This window comes from Acinonyx jubatus, chromosome A2 (assembly GCF_027475565.1).
Source record: "Acinonyx jubatus isolate Ajub_Pintada_27869175 chromosome A2, VMU_Ajub_asm_v1.0, whole genome shotgun sequence".
In the NCBI taxonomy this organism is placed as follows: Eukaryota; Metazoa; Chordata; class Mammalia; order Carnivora; family Felidae; genus Acinonyx; species Acinonyx jubatus.
Genome location: NC_069383.1, coordinates 157,366,520 through 157,383,363, shown reverse-complemented (window position 1 = coordinate 157,383,363; position 16,844 = coordinate 157,366,520). Strand labels below are relative to the sequence as shown.

At 56.1% G+C, this 16,844-nt stretch overlaps 2 protein-coding genes and 1 long non-coding RNA gene across 5 annotated transcripts in view; 1 reads left to right on the top strand and 2 right to left on the bottom strand.

The window, feature by feature from the left end:
• LDLR (low density lipoprotein receptor) overlaps window positions 1-1,972 on the top strand; it is a 31,549-nt gene extending 29,577 nt beyond the window's left edge. Inside the window, exon 18 of the mRNA XM_027050516.2 lies at window positions 256-1,972. Within this exon, the coding sequence (XP_026906317.1) occupies window positions 256-291 (36 nt within the window). The 3' untranslated portion in view covers window positions 292-1,972. The remainder of the gene's footprint in view (window positions 1-255) is intronic.
• On the bottom strand, window positions 1,824-9,151 carry LOC128314952 (uncharacterized). The gene is made up of 2 exons (XR_008297268.1): window positions 7,356-9,151; window positions 1,824-2,061 (listed from the first exon to the last, which is right to left on the bottom strand). It is a non-coding gene; the product is annotated as an uncharacterized LOC128314952 (long non-coding RNA).
• Window positions 9,152-10,082: 931 nt separating this feature from the next.
• Window positions 10,083-16,155, bottom strand: SPC24 (SPC24 component of NDC80 kinetochore complex). 3 transcript variants are annotated; one of them, XM_053219889.1, is made up of 5 exons: window positions 15,957-16,154; window positions 12,670-12,823; window positions 12,430-12,525; window positions 12,226-12,302; window positions 10,083-10,281 (listed from the first exon to the last, which is right to left on the bottom strand). In XM_053219889.1, exons 1-5 carry the CDS (start codon window positions 16,114-16,116, stop codon window positions 10,175-10,177), a joined length of 594 nt encoding a protein of 197 aa, XP_053075864.1. In that variant the 5' UTR covers window positions 16,117-16,154; the 3' UTR covers window positions 10,083-10,174. The 3 variants fall into 3 exon arrangements, 2 of the variants coding, with proteins under 2 accessions (XP_053075864.1, XP_053075865.1); XM_053219890.1 differs by lacking the exon at window positions 15,957-16,154 and adding an exon at window positions 15,689-15,950; XR_008297267.1 differs by having other exon boundaries at window positions 10,233-10,281; window positions 12,417-12,525; window positions 15,957-16,155.
• Window positions 16,156-16,844: the final 689 nt, after the last annotated feature.

Genomic DNA, 16,844 nt, shown 5'->3' with positions numbered 1-16,844 from the left:
GGAGGGTTCTGAGCAGAGGAGGGACTTGACCTGGCTCAGGGCTCGCAGGCGCCCTCCCCTGGCTGTGGAAGGAAAGACCGAGCCCCAGGTCGGGAGCCCAGAGCCCAGGGTGGAACCCGGTGTGCTGGTTCAGGCCCGAGATGGGCCGGGCTGGCCGCGGGGTGGGGCCGGGAGGGAGCGAGGCGTAGGTGGCCTCTTGCCATGTTTACTGAATGTTGGACTGATCGCTTCCGGCGTTTATCTTTCTGTTGACAGAGACAGATGGTCAGCCTGGAGGACGATGTGGCCTGAGCCGCCGCCTCGAGTCCTGTGCTTCCCCGGAACCTGCTGCCCGACGCGGGCAGGAAGAACACTTTCTCCCAGGACCCTTGACCCGCGCCACACCCTTCCTCCTGGTCCCTGCAAAGAAAGAAGTGACCGAAAGCACTGTTGGTGGCCACAGCCTCAGCGCCAGCAGCCGCTTGGCCTGCCTGCCAGAGCTTTGTTTTATATATTTATTCTTCTGGGAGGCAGAACAGGCTTCCGACGGCGCACACGCAACGGGTTGGGGTTGGGTTTTTTTCTTTCTTTCTTTCTCTAGGAATAGCGGAGAAGAGCAGGCCAAAGGAGCTGGGGGGACATCTCTGTCCCCTCCAGGGACCGCTCACTTCTCCCCGCCTCCCGACGCACTGACGGAGGAGCACAGGAAGAGAGGCGGCACATGGCTTTGAACCGCGAGAGCAGGCACTACCCCCGGGGTCCTGGGTAGCTGCCGGACCCCTGCCTCTCTAGCCCGAGCCCCCAAACTCAGGAGTAAGTGCGTTCACCCCTGCCTTGCTGGACGGCCAGAGTTAGCTTTTGCTCTGCTCCCCCCAAGATCTGGATCAAACTAGGGTTTCCCCAGCGAGGTTCGTGCCCTCCCTTGACGCCAGGACTCTGGCGTCGCTGTGGCTCTGGCCAAGTGCAGCATCCCGGGGTTGGGGGGGCACTGAGGCCCCCCCCCTCCATTCCCCGAAACCGCGACAGCTCCCAGAGAGAGCCCGAGCCACCGATCGTCCTTAATATTTATTAAGTGCCTGAGCTACCCCGTTACCCGAGGCGCGAAGGCAGCGGCCGCCAACCTCTAAGAGCACCCATCACTCTGGTTGTGGCTGTCTGGACCCCAGCTCTTTCCAGGTCCCCTTGCACTTTTTTCGTTCGGGGCCGTATCCTGCGTCAAGTCGACGTTCTTACTATTTTGCACTGGTTTCTGTTCCGGGTGGGAGGGGTCCGTGCGGATGAGCCTGCTGTCTGGGGCCCCCCGCCCCATCAAAAGTCACAATCACGACTCTCCGGCTCGTGTGGCCGCTTCTGTGCAGATGCCCCTGGGCCGTTAATTTCCCCGAGAAGACGGTTCGCTTTAGCCCTGCAAGGCATCCCCTGGGCTTGGCCATTCTTACGGGACTTCGGAAACCAAACTTTCTGATCCTATCACACATGTCACACTCACGACCAAAGAAAGAAGTGCGAGCCTCTTGTGGATTCCTGCCTAAAGTCGTCCAGGGAGTGTCCACGTTCACTGCATGACCACTAAGCACTGCGTCCTACTCTGCAGGAAACTGTGAAAGCCTTTTCTCCTTCGGAAGCATGTAAATAAACTGCTGTACAGATGCGGGGGCGGGGGGGGGTGCGCTTTTTGTTACGTTTGCACTTTGTATATTCGTTAGACATTTATCACTTATATATATGAAACAGAGATCTATTTATTTTTGCAAACCCTGGTTGCTGCATCTGTGACCCCTCTGGGGGCTCTGCATTGGGGGGAAGTTGTCTCTGAGACGCCTCTTAACTTTTGTACAAAGATGATTCGTGCGGGCTTCGCGCGAAGCCCTTCAGGAGAAATGGGTCCGTGTTGGGTTGTTTTGGGGGATGGGTACCGCTTTTTACAACCACTGTATAGAACGTTTTTATAGCCTGAATGTCTTACTGTGATCGATTAAATTTCTTAAATGAACCGCTTGGCTCCTCCTGGAATGCTCTTTTTCCCCTCCTTGTCTGGGCTCCTCCATCTGGACATGGGCGGGACTTTCGCAGGAGGCGGTTCTGGAAAGGGAACATTCCCGAGAGCTCAGGACAGGCTGCGGGCTCCGGGGCGCTTCCCCGAGTTGGGACTTTTTGCTAAGTCTGCACGCTCGCCCCACTGAACTACATCTGGGCGGCTGTGATACAGGCGAGGGCCTTTTTATTTTATCCACTGCAGTGACTAAAAGAGAAGAGTCTGCCCTCAAGGAGCTGACAGCTTAGAAGGGGAAATGGAGGCTGACGACATTAGTTTGGAAGGATGTTAAACAGGGTAACAGGGAGAGAGAAGTGACTGGCAGGGAGATTCCTTTAGGGGGGAGTCCGGGGAAGGATTCTCTCAGGAGGTGACACGAGCTGAATCCAGAAGCACAAACGAGGGGAAGAGTGTCCGGGGCTGAGACCTTCGCACTTCGCTCAAACAACACGAGTGATTTGGAAGGAAGCTTCCCTTCACGCCCATGGGCTCCGGGGGTGGTTTGGTGTAAGTTTTCTTACAGGAGGAGACCGAGGCTAAACACCCACCTAATTAGTTGCTAAGATACAAACCAAGAGGGGGCGCGTGGGTGACTCAATCCCTTAAGCCTCTGACTTCAGCTCAGGTCATGATCTCACAGTCTGTGAGTTCAAGCCCTGCGTCGGGCCCCATGCTGACAGCTCAGAGCCTGGAGCCTCCTTCGGATTCTCTGTCTCCCTCTCTCTCTGCTCCAACCTCCACTCATGCTCTCTCTCAAAAATAAATATTTAAAAAAATTTTAAAAGATGTAAAGCAAGAGATTTCATAACACAAATCCAAATAATCGTGAGTTCCGGCCAATCTGCCCTCAAATTCCACTGTGGCGACATCTGGCTAGAGCTGTGGGTGTCCAGGTACACGCACCCCCATTCTCTCGTGCACCCAGGCTTTACCGGAGTCTGGACCCGGAGGCAATTAGGGCCCCTGTCCTTGAACATGGCAAGTCAAACCACAGTGTAGACGTAGCAGCTGGGGTATAGTCAGGAGCGCAGCAGGTCAACGGATGGAACTTAATCCCGGAACCAAGTATAACAGACCAAATGGGGCAAGCCATAATGACAGGCCACCTCGCGCGATTAGGGTTCCAGTCCAGGTCCCTAGAGGAGTCCCATCCGTAGAGACAGGAAGTAGATGGTGGGAGCCAGGGGCTGGGGAGTTAGTGTCTCATGGGGACAGAGCTTGAGAAGAGCTGAAAGTTCTGGAGACGCATGGTGGGGATGCCAGCCATGGTAACATACTTGATGCCCCTGAATTGGACACTTAAACAGGGGTAAGATGGCAAATGTGATGTTTATATGTATTGGGACACCATTTAAAATAATACTAAATCTTTTTTTTTTTTTTTTTTTGAACACGAAATTGGGAGGGCGCCTGGGCGGCTCAGTCAGTTGAGCCTCTGACTCTTGATTTCAGCTCAGGTCATGATCCCAGGGTGGTGAGATCGAGCCCCATGTCAGGCTCCATGCTGAGCACGGAGCCTGCTTAAGATTCTTTCTCTCTCTCTCTCTCCCTCTGCCCCTCTACCCCACTAGCGCTCTTGAGCTCTCTCTAAAATTAAAAAATAAAGACCAAACGAGAACAATGAGATAGCCAGAAATGAGCAACAGTGTAAGGTGGGGCTGGTGTTACTGGAACCCAGGAGGGAAGCTGGTGGGAGTGTCCCAGGAGACGCTGTCTACGGCAGAAAAAGGGAGTGGGCATCTCCCCTCCTCCCGGCGCCCTCTCCCACCAGCGCCCCCCACTGGCTGAACTCAGCAGGGCCTCGGGATCGGGGTTCCCTGTCTCACAGGGCAAAGGGAAGGCAGGCAGGAGCGGGCTGGGAGCAGGCGACCCAGTTGAGCTGGGAAGGAGAACACACTGGGTCGGGCCACCTAGGTGGAGACGGGTGACCTTGGGCCCATTAGAGCCTCAGTTTCCCCAGTTGAAACTGGGGTCAATGCTAACCCCCCACCTCCCAGCCTCAGGCCGTGTAGGGGGCTACACCGGGAGCGGCAGGGACTGTTATCTTTTCTGTGTCCACAGGGTGGCACTTCCTTCCTTCCGCCTTTTGTCTTGGAAAGGTTCCAAAATGCCTCTGGGGGTGAAAACTGAACAGACCGCACAGGAAGCGTCGGGGCCGCACACGGACGGTCGATAATTGGTTGATTGACTGAGTTCATGCTCAGCCGCGTGGCAAACGGGACAAATGGAACATAAATGGCTTGGCGAACGGAAGGGGCGTGGAGGTGGCCCGAGGATGCAGCGGGAGGTGGGGGTTGGGGGGTGGGGGTGGGGGTCCCGGGCCAAGGGCACACTTGAGAATGGCCAGAGGTGATGGAAGTTTCTGGTGTCTGGCTCAGGCCAGCCGTTTTCTGTTGAAACAGGACCAGTGACTAAAATCCTTCCCGGGCGCTCCCACCGCATCGCTGAATGTGGCACAGGCACGTGGGACTCGGAGCTTCATGACAAGAGCATACCCTTCTTGGGGACATGCTCCTTGGTGTGGCCCTCTGAGGAGAGGACAGTATCAAGCGCCCATTTTACAGATGGGAAAAGGGAGGTTCGGGTCACCGAGCTCGGGGGTCGGGGAGGGGGGACCCAGATGCCACGCTCGCCTCTCCCTACTGGCTGCGAGGAGCGGGGGGGGGGGGGGGGGGGAGGGGGGGGAGGCGGATTCCCTGGGCTCAGAACGGGGTCCCCCGTTGGAAGGCCCCAAGTAAGACTGCCCTGGTGCCAGCTCCCTGGTCTGCGGGCTCAGTGCCACCGGGGTGCGGGGTCTGCAGGGGCCAGACGCCTTCTGCAGCTGGGGGCGGTCAACCCCAGCACAGGGTAGAGGGGGCTGGCCGTGCTGTCCTCCCGGCTCTGGGGGCTCAGTAGCTCTGACCAGGACAGGGTCGGGGGTGGGAAGAAGCTGCTCAGCTAAGCTTATACCCCAACCCGTGTCCTCTGCGCCCCCCCGCTGCAGCCCAAACCACAGCTGCCTGTGGTGAGTCAGGCTGGAGCCTGCAGGGCTGAGCCCAGGTCCACGGGGGAGAGGGGAGGCTGCCCTCCCCCTGCAGCCTCCCCCTCCCGCCCCTTCCCCACCGTGGGAGTCAGTGCCCCGTTCCCTCCCCCAGGAAGTGAATTCCCGGATGTAGGGATGAAGGAGAGGCCGAGGGCTCCGACTGTGGCGGCGAGCCCTGGTCACATCATCCACCCTGCCCAGCAGGGCAGCTGAGTGGGGTGGAGGGGTTGGAGGCGGGGCAGCCCCTGGGACTCCTGGCTCCTACCCAGCCTCCCCTCCAGGCAGTTCAGGTTTCAGCTCTGCTTCCTGCCCTGGGTGGAGGGGCTCCCTCCCACCCGAGCCCCGCCCTCCCAAGGCCCAGCTGCTCTGCTTCCCCCAGCCTCTGCTCGTCAGGCTCCCTTTTCCTGAGCCCCAACTCTGGGGTCCTGCCTGGAACCTGAAGAGTCTCTCCAGCTCTTACTGTGGACTGCAGGCCCTGCATGATCAAGCAACCACTCCCTTCTCCCAAACCCATGCGATCGACAGAGCCCCTGCCTCAACGTTCAGGCCTCCCAGTTCTCCCAGTTCTTTTGGCACTTGTTCCCTCTGCCCGGATCACTGTCTCCACACTTTTGTCCCCCCCGGGGGGGGGGGGGGGCTCAGGTCTGGGCTCCAATGACACCGCCTCACCAGGGCCTCCTACAGAGCCTCCCCCAAGAGCAACAGTATCGCGAACTGAAAGTTGGAGTTAAGTACACAAACTCTGGATCCAGTTCAAACCCTGGATCTACCATTCATTGGCTGTGAAAACATATACAAATAACTTGACCTCTCTGTGCCTCGGTTTCCTCCTCCGTGACACAGTAAGTATTGGCCTCCCCTGGAGTGTGGCTCCCTGATGGGGGGCCCGGCAGGTCACAGATGCCCAGTCCACATTCCTGAGTCAATTGGACAGGCTGCCGGGAGCTTGGGACCACCCAGGCCCAATGAGGGCCACACACAGTGTCCCCAAGACCCCAAGGATTGCCATGACGACGCCCTGCAGCCAGTCTTCCCAGATGGTCCCCAGCCAGTCCAGAAAGATCAGATCACGGCTTCACATCCAACAACTGAGGTTCAAATACAGCCTCGGACACCTGTTCCCTGGGCACACGCACTCGCCCACCCCGTCGATCTATAAACTAGGAACAGGTCTGACCATAGCTCACAGCAGGATGGGGCATGGGGGAGCCTGGGTGGGCCGACCTGCCCATGGCGACCCAGGCCAGCCGATTCAGAGGAAGATGCCGGGTGGGACCCTCGAGGGCAGCCAGCCTTAGGGCTTTACCGCCTTAGCTCGCACTCAGCATTTCCCTGGCTGTTCTCCCCGATTACAAGCCAGGTCAGCTGGGCATTCCGGTATGTGACACACCGCCACCTATCACTAGTGACTTAGAACTTCGGCCTCACGGCTCCACCAACACAGACGTGAGTCCCAGTCCTTGCTTGGCCTCTTTCAACCTTAAATAAGGGGCAACCACCCCAGAGGCTGTTTCTCATCTGAAAAGCCAAGATGCTCTCCCATGGACCCGACAGCCCCACTGTGGGGGGGGTTCAGGCTCCACGGGTGACTTTGGGCAAGTGACTGGACCGTGCCATGCCTGTGTCGCCATCTGTAAGATAAATATTCCTTACTGGTTTGTGCTGGTGCAGGGCCCGTGCTGGCCCTGGGGGGTTGGGTGCAGGAGGGGGAAGGGGGTCAAGCCTCAGCTCTATTTTTTTTTCTAATTTTTTTTAAGGTTTATTCATTTTTGAAAGACAGCGAGAGACAGAGTGCAAACAGGGGAGGGGCAGAGAGAGAGGGAGATACGGAATCTGAAGCAGGCTCCGGGCTGTCAGCACAGAGCTCGATGCGGGGCTCGAACCCACAAACCGTGAGATCATGACCCGAGCCGAAGTCAGACGCCCAACCAACCGAGCCACCCAGGCGCTCCAAGCCTCAGCTCTAAAGGCACAAGACCAGTGACCTGGCTCCCCACTCCCTGGTCCCGGGGACCCGAATCTCGCTTCCAACTCAACTGGGTTGGGCTCAGCACCCGACATGCCTGCCACCGGCCTCCAGGACTCAAGAGCTGGTGACCACCGCTGCCTGGGCGGCTCTCGGAGGGAGAACAGGCAGAGACACGGGTAGGGGTGCAGACCGGAGGCTGTGGGCCTGAGCCTGTCCTGCTGGCTGTCCCAGGCATCCTGCCAGCGCCGGGCAGTGAGTCAGAGCCCAGGCATGCGGAGGGCCCGGGCCTCTCCAGGCCCCTGTGAGCTCAGGCACCTCCCTGAACCCGCCCGCCAGGCCACGTTCCTTACCCACTTGCTCACTCCTTCGGCCAGTCCCTGGGGCTGCCTGGGGAGACAGACGTACACAGCCGCTCCGAGCCTGGGTTCGTGCGGCCTCCCTGAAGGGACCTTCTTCAGGGAAGAACTGAGCCCCAAGCAGGCCAACACCTCCTTGGCCCCCTCCCAGAACAAAGAGCGATTGCTCAGAGAGGGAGAGGAGGCCCACGGAGGGCTTTAGGGCCTGGGCCAGGGGCACCGCTAGGCCCGGTCGGTAACAACATCCTGCCCCGCTGCACCTGCTTTCTCTCCCAGGCAGGCCAAGGTTTGATGGTCTGCAGGTTTGTTTGATTAACCGCGAGGCTGCAAGCCTCATTGCCTGCCCCCCGGCTCTCGGCTGGGCTGGGTCTATTCTAGCATGCTCTCGGGGGCCCACCCGGGCAGACAGTGCTCCTGGCAACACCTCCCCCCACCCCCCACCCCCCCCACCCCCGCCCGGGCGCAGGTGAGCAGGCCGAGGCCAGCTGCGTCAGCAGGAAAGGCCACCAAGGTGACAACAGCTACTCAGCCGATCAAGTGTGGACGCCTGGCCGGTTCTTGGCTGAAGCCGCAGGGCTGGGGGCTGCCTGGTGTGTGCTCCACGTTTGTTGTGATGGAGGGGGGGGGGAGGGGGGAGTCCTCCTGGCAATCAGGGGGTGGGGACCGGAAAGCTGCTGGATGTCCCGCAATATCCAGGGCGGCCGGCACCACACAGAATGACTAGCCCTGAGGTCGCTAGGGCCGAGGTGGGAAAACCCCGGTTGAGTTCAAGTCTTCTGCTCTTTGGGGGCCGATGGTACAAACAGGAGGCTCTGTGCCCATTTCATACCGTAAAAGACCCTACCGATCTTGCAAACGAAGACCGCTCAGGAAGACTTACAGGAACGTTTACTGGAACATGTAAAGCCGAGCCCTTGGCAGGAAAGCAGGGCCTCTGAGGTTCTGGGAATCTTTGTGAACCGAATGAACTGGTCCCTCTCCCTACAGCCCAACAGGCAGGCATCCTTGCCCGAGAACCTCCAAGGGTGACCTGAATGGGCTCTTTCTAGGGCCCATGATGGGCTCAGATGCTGCTAGAACTTACTGCTTACTGTTCCCTCTGCCTAGAACGCATCCTTCCTGATGAAAACAACACTTACTGTGTACCATTGCACTTCCTAGAAACAATTCAGTGATACGGAGGTGCAGGAAACCTACTGACAAGGCTGTACCCAGAAGGCAGCCTGCGAGGTTCAAGAAAAATCTACTTCCCCTTGTCTACCAGGCAGCCAGGCTGGCCCTCAGCTTCCCATTTTCTTTATATATATATATTATATAATAAATTATATATATATGTATACATATACATATATATATATACATATATATATATATATTTTGGTAAATGCTTGTTTTTAACGTTTATTTTTGAGAGAGAGAGAGTGTACATGCACGTGCGAGCAGAGGAGGGGCAGAGAGAGAGATGCAGAATCCCAAGCAGGGTCCAGGCTCTGAGCTGTCAGCACAGAGCCCAACGGGGGGGCTTGAACGCATGAACTTGGAGATCATGACCCAAGCAGAAGTCGGATGCTAAACCAACTGAGCCACCCAGGGGCCTCACATTTTGTTTTGAGAGAGAGAGAGAGAGAGAGAGAGACAGAGAGCGAGCGCAGGGGAGAGGGGCAGAGGGAGAGAATCAAGTAGGCTCCATGCTCAGTGCAGAATCCGAGGCAGGGCTCGATCCTGCGACCCTGGGAGCACGACTTGAGCCGAAACGAAGAGTTGGATGCTCAACCGACTGAGCCACCCAGGGGCCCATTCTTAGCGGTACCCCAAATCCGGGGATGGGGGCTAGGTGAACGCAGACTGGCCTGGGTCGTGCGCTGCATCAGTTAGGATTTCCTTTAGCTGTCTGTGATAAAAAAAGTAACAATGGCACACACGAGATAATTTAGTCCCCCCCCCCCCCCCCCACGGAGAGTCCGGTGCTGATACCCAGTTCCACCGTCGTCAGGGGACCAGGCTCCCATCACCCCTAGAGGACTGTATCCCTCCTCACATGTGTCAGGGACTGCCAGGGCTCCAGTCAGCACTTCCAATTCCAGAAAAGAGAGGGCATATTCCCTTGCCTTTTAGGGATCCTTCTAGAAGTCTCACACGTTTCCACTTGTATTTCATTGGCCGGCACTTAGCTGCAAGGGAGGCTGAGAACTGCTTTGCTCAGGAAGCTACAAGGGCTCCCTTACTTAGGGGGGAGAGGGGCCCAGGATCAGGGAGGCGGCCCGCGGGCTCCGATACACAACCCACCCCCCTCCCCGAATCTCTTCCTCACCGACTCCTTGTCCTTTCTGGTCCTGGCACAAAAGTCGCCCCTGTCTCTGTCCCCTCCCCGGCCAGGGTCCCCTAGCACTGCTGACCCTCTCTAGCTCAAGCGTGGCATCCGCTCCGACTTGACTCCTTCCTCGGCCGAAGGGATCCTCGTCCCCTTCGTCTGTGTCTTGGGCACCCGGCACAGTTCCGGGCGCACGGTGGCACTCGAGGATGGGCCCTGAGCGAACCCCAGACGACAGAGCCCTGGCACCTATCCTCGTATACCGCGGCGCCATTCGCACAGTGTCGTCTCAGATGTGAAGCAGCAGCCTGAAGTCCAGTTAGTTCTCTAGGGTCACCCGGCCAGGGCCAGTCCAGCCACCGAGGCCGCGGTCAGGGGCCGAAGGAAATCTGGTCAAAAACCCGTCTCCAGAGAAACATTTAATTTTCAGCTCCTCTCACCGCTGAGGCACCGACCACCCGCCACACTGACTCGTGTGCAGACGCGTCCTTGAGGCTCCGGGCTACCAGTCCGTGCCTACCAAGTTCCAGAGATAGTCGCTGATGAACTTCTTGGAGAGCTGGCTGCTGTCCAGCTGGACAGGCTGGGCGACGCTGGGGCCGTGATGAACTGAGGGAGATGTAAGGAAACCTGACGTACACAGCCCTCCCCGGGACCCCGTGAAAAAGTTGTAAGGTATTTAGAGGCTGAGGGGCGCCTGCCTCTCAGTCGGTTCAGTGCCCAGCTTCGGCTCAGGTCATGATCTCATGGCTCATGAGTTCGAGCCCCGCGTCGGACTCTGTGCTGACAGCTCAGGGCCTGGAGCCTGATTCCGATTCTGTGTCTCTCTCTCTCTCTCTCTCTCTCCCTCCCTGCCCCTCCCCTGCTCACGCTCTTTCTCTCTCAAGAATAAACATTAAAAAAAAAAAAATTTTTAAAGAAAAAAAAGATATTTAGAGACTGAGGGGCGCCTGTGGCTCAGTGGGTTAAGCATCCCGCTCTTGGTTTCGACTCAGGTCATGACCTTGCGGTTTGTGGGTTCGAGCCCCGCATCAGGCTCTGAAAGTGCAGAGCCTGCTTGGGATTTTCTCTCTCACCACCCCTCCCCGACTCGCTCTCATGCTCACTCTCTCTCAAAAATAAACTTAAATTGAGAGACAGAGCGTGAACAGGGGAGGGGAAGAGAGAGAGGGAGACACAGAATCCGAAGCAGGCTCCAGGCTCTGAGCTGTCAGCACAGAGCCCTACACAGGGCTCGAACTCACAAACCGTGAGATCATGACCTGAGCCGAAGTCAGACACTTAACCGACTGAGCCACCCAGGCGCCCCTTTTTATTTTCTTTAATGTTTGTTTATTTTTGAGACGGAGAGAGACGGAGCACGGGCGGGGGAGGGCCAGAGAGCGAGGCAGACACAGAATCTGATGCACCTCATTGGCCAGTTTTGAAGTGTGCAGCTCAGTGGCATTCGGTGCACACACGTTGTTGTACAGCCCTCCCCACCGTCCGTCTCCAGAACATTTCCGGAGCCCGAAACTGTGTCCTCGTTAAACACTGACTCTCCTCCCCTCCCCTCCCCCAGCCCCTGGCACCTGCCATCTACTTCCTGTCTCTAAGGATTTGACTCCTCTAGAGACCTCTTGTAAGTGGGATCAGACAGTAGTTCGCTTTTTGTGTCTGGCTTATTTCACTTAACATCATGTCTTCTAGATACATGCATGTTATAGCATGGGCCAGAATTTCCTTCCTCTTTTAAAAAAAGGAAGGAAATTTAAATGTAACTAATTTGTTAATATTACTTATTAATTGTTTATTTTATTATTTAACCTATTCATTTAAATTTAATTAATTCATTTCACTTTAACTAATTTATTTACATTTATTTTATTGGAAAATTCTAATATTTATTTATTTTTGAGAGAGAGAGAGACAGAGCATAAGCAGGGGTGGGGCAGAGAAAGAAGGAGACAGGATTCGAAGCAGGGGCCAGGCTCTGAGCTGTCAGCACAGAGCCTGATGTGGAGCTCGAGCCCACGAACCTGAGATCGTGACCCGAGCTGAAGTTGGACACTTAACTGACTGAGCCACCCGGGCGCCCCCATTTTTTTTTTTTAATTTTAGAGACAGCGATAGAGAGAGAGCACAAGCAGGGAGAGGGGCAGAGGGAGAGAGAATCCTAAGCAGGCTCCAGGCTCAGCACAGAGTCCAACATGGGGCTCGATCCCACGACCCTGGGATCATGACCTGGGTTGAAATCAAGAGTCGGTTGCTCAACAGACTGAGCCACCCAGGCGCCCCTCCTTCCTTTTTAAGGCCGAATACTATTTTATTGCACGGATATACCACATTTTGCTTATATAGCGCTTTGCTGATAATTGGTCTGCTTCCACCTTTCGGCCACTGTGACCACCGCAGTCACGAACACAAGGGTGCAACCCAGAAAGGGGGACTGCCGGGTCATATGGTGATCCTACGCTTCATTTCTGAGGACCTGCCAGACTTTTCCACGGAGGCCCAGCCCTTCACAAGGCCGCCGGCAGCACACCGGGCTCCGCGTTCTCTGCAAAAGGATACTGCCTTTGACCATCCCTGGCTCACACTCATAGTCCCACTCAATTTTGCTAATCTGGCGATAAAGCTGAGCCACATACCTGTATGAGAACACGAGAGAGAGAGAGAGAGAGATTAAGTTACCCCAGCGTAGACTCCAACTCAGGGCCGCGGGACGACCCACGTGCACGCAGGGCAGGCACCACCACACGCACTGGCGGGACCTACACGGCCGAAGGGATGGTGACAGTCGTGTCTTCGTCAACTTCCCTCTCCTGCCTCTCGAGACTGGCCTCGGTCTCCTTGAGCTCCTCCAGCTCTCTGGTGAGCTGAGTAAAGCAGGCAGTTAAGGTCACCTCGATCTGGAAGGGGGGCCGCCGTGGGCCCAGGGCTCCGAGCTGGGTTCCCAGCACGACCAAACAGGCACCCCGGCGGTGAGCCCGAGGCCCGGCCATCCGCGCACACAAGGAAGGATATAGGAGGCTGGCCTTCAGACGGGTGTCCTCCTCGCCGGCCTTCCGGAGCTCAGCTTCAAGCTGCTGCAACTCGGCACCCCCCTGGTGCGCCCGCTCCTTCGCATCCAGAAGGCTCTGGGCCACTTCTTCTTCTGCAGCCAGGATCTCTACGGGGCGGGGCGGGGCGGGGCGGGAGAGAGAAGCCTGAGACCCTTCGAAGAGGTCTCTCCAGGGTCTGGCCTTGCCCCAGAAGAGCCCGAGGCCTCAACCACGATCGTCCTCACTTCCCCTTCTACAGCTCCCCAACCCATTGGTCCTATTTCCAAAAGCCCACGTTTTGGTGGTCCACCGAGACCTTGCAAAAGTGCTTCCATTTCACCAAAACACATGTGGAGCCTCCACAAAACCCCACAAAGGAACGAATGAGTGAAAGCATCTTCTTCCTTGACAGCCTCCTTTCTTCCTGCTTTTCAACCCACCTTGTACTTTTCTCTCTGCTCTGGCCACAAAGACACCTCACCATTCTGCAAACATGCCCATTTTTCACAGACCCGGCCTCCACCTGCCTGCCCGTCCTCTCTGAGATGCCCTTATGCTCCCACCCTTCGGGCGCTCGGAGACCCAGCCTTCGAGACCTCCTGGGCAATACACAACCGGGGCAGCTGGACACTCTGCTCTCCCTCCCAGGGCGCGGCCACGCCTCCACCACAGCCCGGCGGCACTGAATTGTTCATTCCTCCTCCTCCTACTCGCTCGAATCGGGGACTGCGTCTTACACTCCCCATATATCGCCAGCGCCTAATCAGAATAAACATGCTTTGACCAAAACATCCAGAAAGATCAAAAACACCCTAGCAAGGTTACCGTGTTCCTTCCCATAGAGCTGGAGGACCCTGCCGACTCAGGGAAGGCACAGATGGAAACACTTCCCAAAGGGCAGGCGTTTAAGTGTTTACAAACTTACATTGAGTTAATTTTTAATCAAGGTACTACATGTATATGGCTGTGAAAATTTAAACACACACAGGCCCCCCCCCCCCCAAGCCTCCCCACGCCTCTGAAGCAGCCACTTCCAAATCATCACTGTTTTCTCTGGCATTGACGTTCGTGTTTCTAAATAATTTGCTTAGGCAGCTATTTCTTGATTTGTCTGTTTTAAACAGTGCCTGCTGATTTCCTGTTAGGATAGCCGAGGGTCTGGCTTTCTTCTGCAGCCTTCCTCCCCTTCTCCCCTCACCCTCCCCAGACAATCTTGTTTCCTTGGATTCTTCCCTGGGAGTGCCCTCTTCCCCGGGGGCACTGTCACAAAGTACCATTACCTGAGCGTGTGCTGAGTGCTACAGGATAGCCCCGGAGCCCCTGTTCAGTATGTTCTCAAAACCCTCTGAGGGAGGTGGCTTAACCCCTGCCCCCATGGAGAGATGAAGGACAGAAGCCTGAAGATATTAAAGTGACTTGTCCACAGGCACATAGCTCTGAAGCCTGGATCTGAACTGGAGCCCTTTAACTCAAAGTCCCGGCTCCCTGGAACACGGACTCTTGTCTCCCTGGCTCCAAATCCATTCATTCTGCTGAAGCCCACGCAGGCTGGGTAATAATGATCTTCTCCCCAAACCATCAATGGAGGAGGAGTGAATGGAGTGCGGAGGAGAGAGAGGAGGAGGAGAGAAGAAGACTCTGGCTGGGGCATCCATCACACTTAGAACAACCTCCAAACTCCCGGGGTTGGGGGGGGGGGGGGGTTGGTTCACTGCCTACAGGGTTTGGCTACAGCTCATCTTCCACTTTCTCCTGGGTGTCCAAGTTCACTCCTACCTGGCGACCTTTGCCTTTGCAGTTACCTCTGCCAGGAACACTCTCCCCCCCACCCCCAAGCCATCCCCTGCCTAGCACCTAGATCATTTCAGTCCCAAGCCAGACAGCATGGCCACATAAAACATAACTGTAAAAAGACTTAAAAAAAAAAAAAAAGAAAAACAAAAACCTGGCACCGAAACCACTATGGAAAACTGGATGAGTCTCTCAAAAAACGAAATATCAAACTGCCATGTGATTTAGCATGGGAAATAGAAAATAGAAAAATACACAAAGAAAATACAAATTTTCTGGGAAAATACAAAAAGAACTGGGAGCAGGGACCCAAAGAGGTATTTGTACACCCATGTTCATGTGTTCATGGTGGCATTATTTACAACAGCCAGGGTCTGGAAGCAACCCAAGTGCCCATCAGTGGAGGAATGGACAAACAAAATGAGGTATGTCCGGACTATGGAATTATTCATCCCTCAAAAGGAAGGAAATTTGGGGCACCTGGGTGGCTCAATTGGTTGAGCGTCTGACTTTGGCTCAGGTCACGATCTCAATGTCCGTGAGTTTGAGCCCTGCATCGGGTTGGCTGCTGTCCGTGCGGAGCAGAGTGAGCTTTGGATCCTCTGTCGCCCCCTCTCTGCCCCTCCCCAACTTGCACTCCCTCCAATTTATTTAATCCTCACCATAGCCCTGGATCCCTCCCAAACCTCCTTGGGTTTCTGCTAAAATATCATCTTTTCAGAAAGTTTTCGCTGACTCATCCCAAAGCATCACCACTCCCTCCTATACAACCTAGTTTCCTAGCCCACCATCTCCTGACATAAGTATTTTTCTTTCTTTCTTTTTAAAAAATGTTTGTTTATTTTTGAGTGGGAGAGGTGGGGCAGAGACAGGGGGCCAGAGGATCCAAAGGGGTTCTGCACTGACAGCGAAGAGCCCGATGGGGGGGCTCGAACTCACGACCAGGGCGAACTGAGCCGAAGTCAGATGCCAAACCAACTGAGCCACCCAGGTGCCCCTCCATTTTTCTTGTTCGTCGCCTGACCACCCCACCACTAGCATACCAACCCTTTAAGGGACTGTCTGTTCTGTTCTCTGCTTCCAACCCGGGGCTGGCACTATGCCTGGCACACAGCAGGTGCTCAGTAAAACAGCTGAACCTCAGTAACTGGGGATGTTGGGATTAAAGCCCAGCGCTTTGACTCCGGAGCCCCAGTTCGAACCTTGAGTCCCCCAGCTCCTGCTCGTGGACCGCTCGGAATTTGCCAGTTCCTGCCAGCTCCTATATTCACCACTAACTCTCTGGGAGGTGGCTGCCATCCTGAAGTCCATTTCACGGGTGGGGAAACTCAGGCCCAGAGGGGGCAGCGCCCAAGGGAGAACAGGGGAGGGATGGGGGCGCCCAGGAGGGAGGGTTTCGTCAAGGCGGACCTCCCGCCCCCTCCCATCACACGGGCCCGGGTCCCGGCCGCCCCCGGCCCCAGCCCTGACCTCGCAGCCGTTGTTCGGCGCTGTCTTGCGTCTCCAGCAGCCGTTCCACCACCTGCTCGTGGCGCCCCAGCAGCCGCCGTTGCTGCGCCTCCGCGCGGTTGGCGCCCAACAGGCTCAGCAGCCCCTGGCTCACCTCTTCCATGTCGCGGAAGGCCGCCATGACTACGCCAGGACCAAGCCCGCGCAAATTTAACTGCCCTCATTGCCCGCCCCGTCCCCGGAGAGCCCTGTTCCCATTAGCTTGATCTTACGTCAGTCATCAGAGAATGGGTGGGACTTAGCTTCAGGTCTGGTCCAGTGCGCCTGCGCCAGCTCCTCCGTCTGTCTCAGACAATGGCCAATCGGCCGCTGGGAGCGGGGGTGTGTGCCTGCGGGAGTTCTGCGTGTTGCGCCTGCGCAGGTCGGAAAGCGCCTGGCTGATAATGAAGCTGTTTATGAGTCCTTAGCTGCAGAGACCGTATTGCAGCCAGGGCGGGGTTCTAGGGGCGAAGCGTTGGACTGCATTTCGTTCTACAGTGCGTGCGTGGGATACTCACAATAAACATAATAAATAAGTAAATTCCCTGAGAGGCTCCATAGCAAAATGGAGGCTGCAACTAGATTTATCGGATTCGAATCCCACTTACTAGCTTTGTTACCTTGGGCAAATGACTTCATCTCTTTGTGCCTCAGTTTCCTTCTCAGGAAGATGAGGGTCACGATAGTGCCCACTTAAGAGTTGGCGCGAGGAATAAGTGAGGACGGTGCCTGGTATTCGGTAAGCACTATATTAAGGCGTTAAATAAAACACACGTAGAACACTTAGGTCCCACTAAGGCACTTAGCCTAACTGGGACCAAACACCATACTGTGTGAAGGGTTAGGGTAGAGAAAAGACAAGCTGCACGT

Excerpts from the sequence above, each read along its gene's own strand:
- SPC24 (XM_053219889.1), bottom strand. The coding sequence starts at position 16,116 with ATGGCGGCCTTCCGCGACATGGAAGAGGTGAGCCAGGGGCTGCTGAGC. Across the intron at positions 12,526-12,669 it reads GCCAGCCTCCTATATCCTTC|CAGAGAGCTGGAGGAGCTCA; the intron begins CTTGTGTGCGCG and ends TACTCAGCTCAC. Across the intron at positions 12,303-12,429 it reads GTCACCATCCCTTCGGCCGT|GTATGTGGCTCAGCTTTATC; the intron begins GTAGGTCCCGCC and ends GTTCTCATACAG.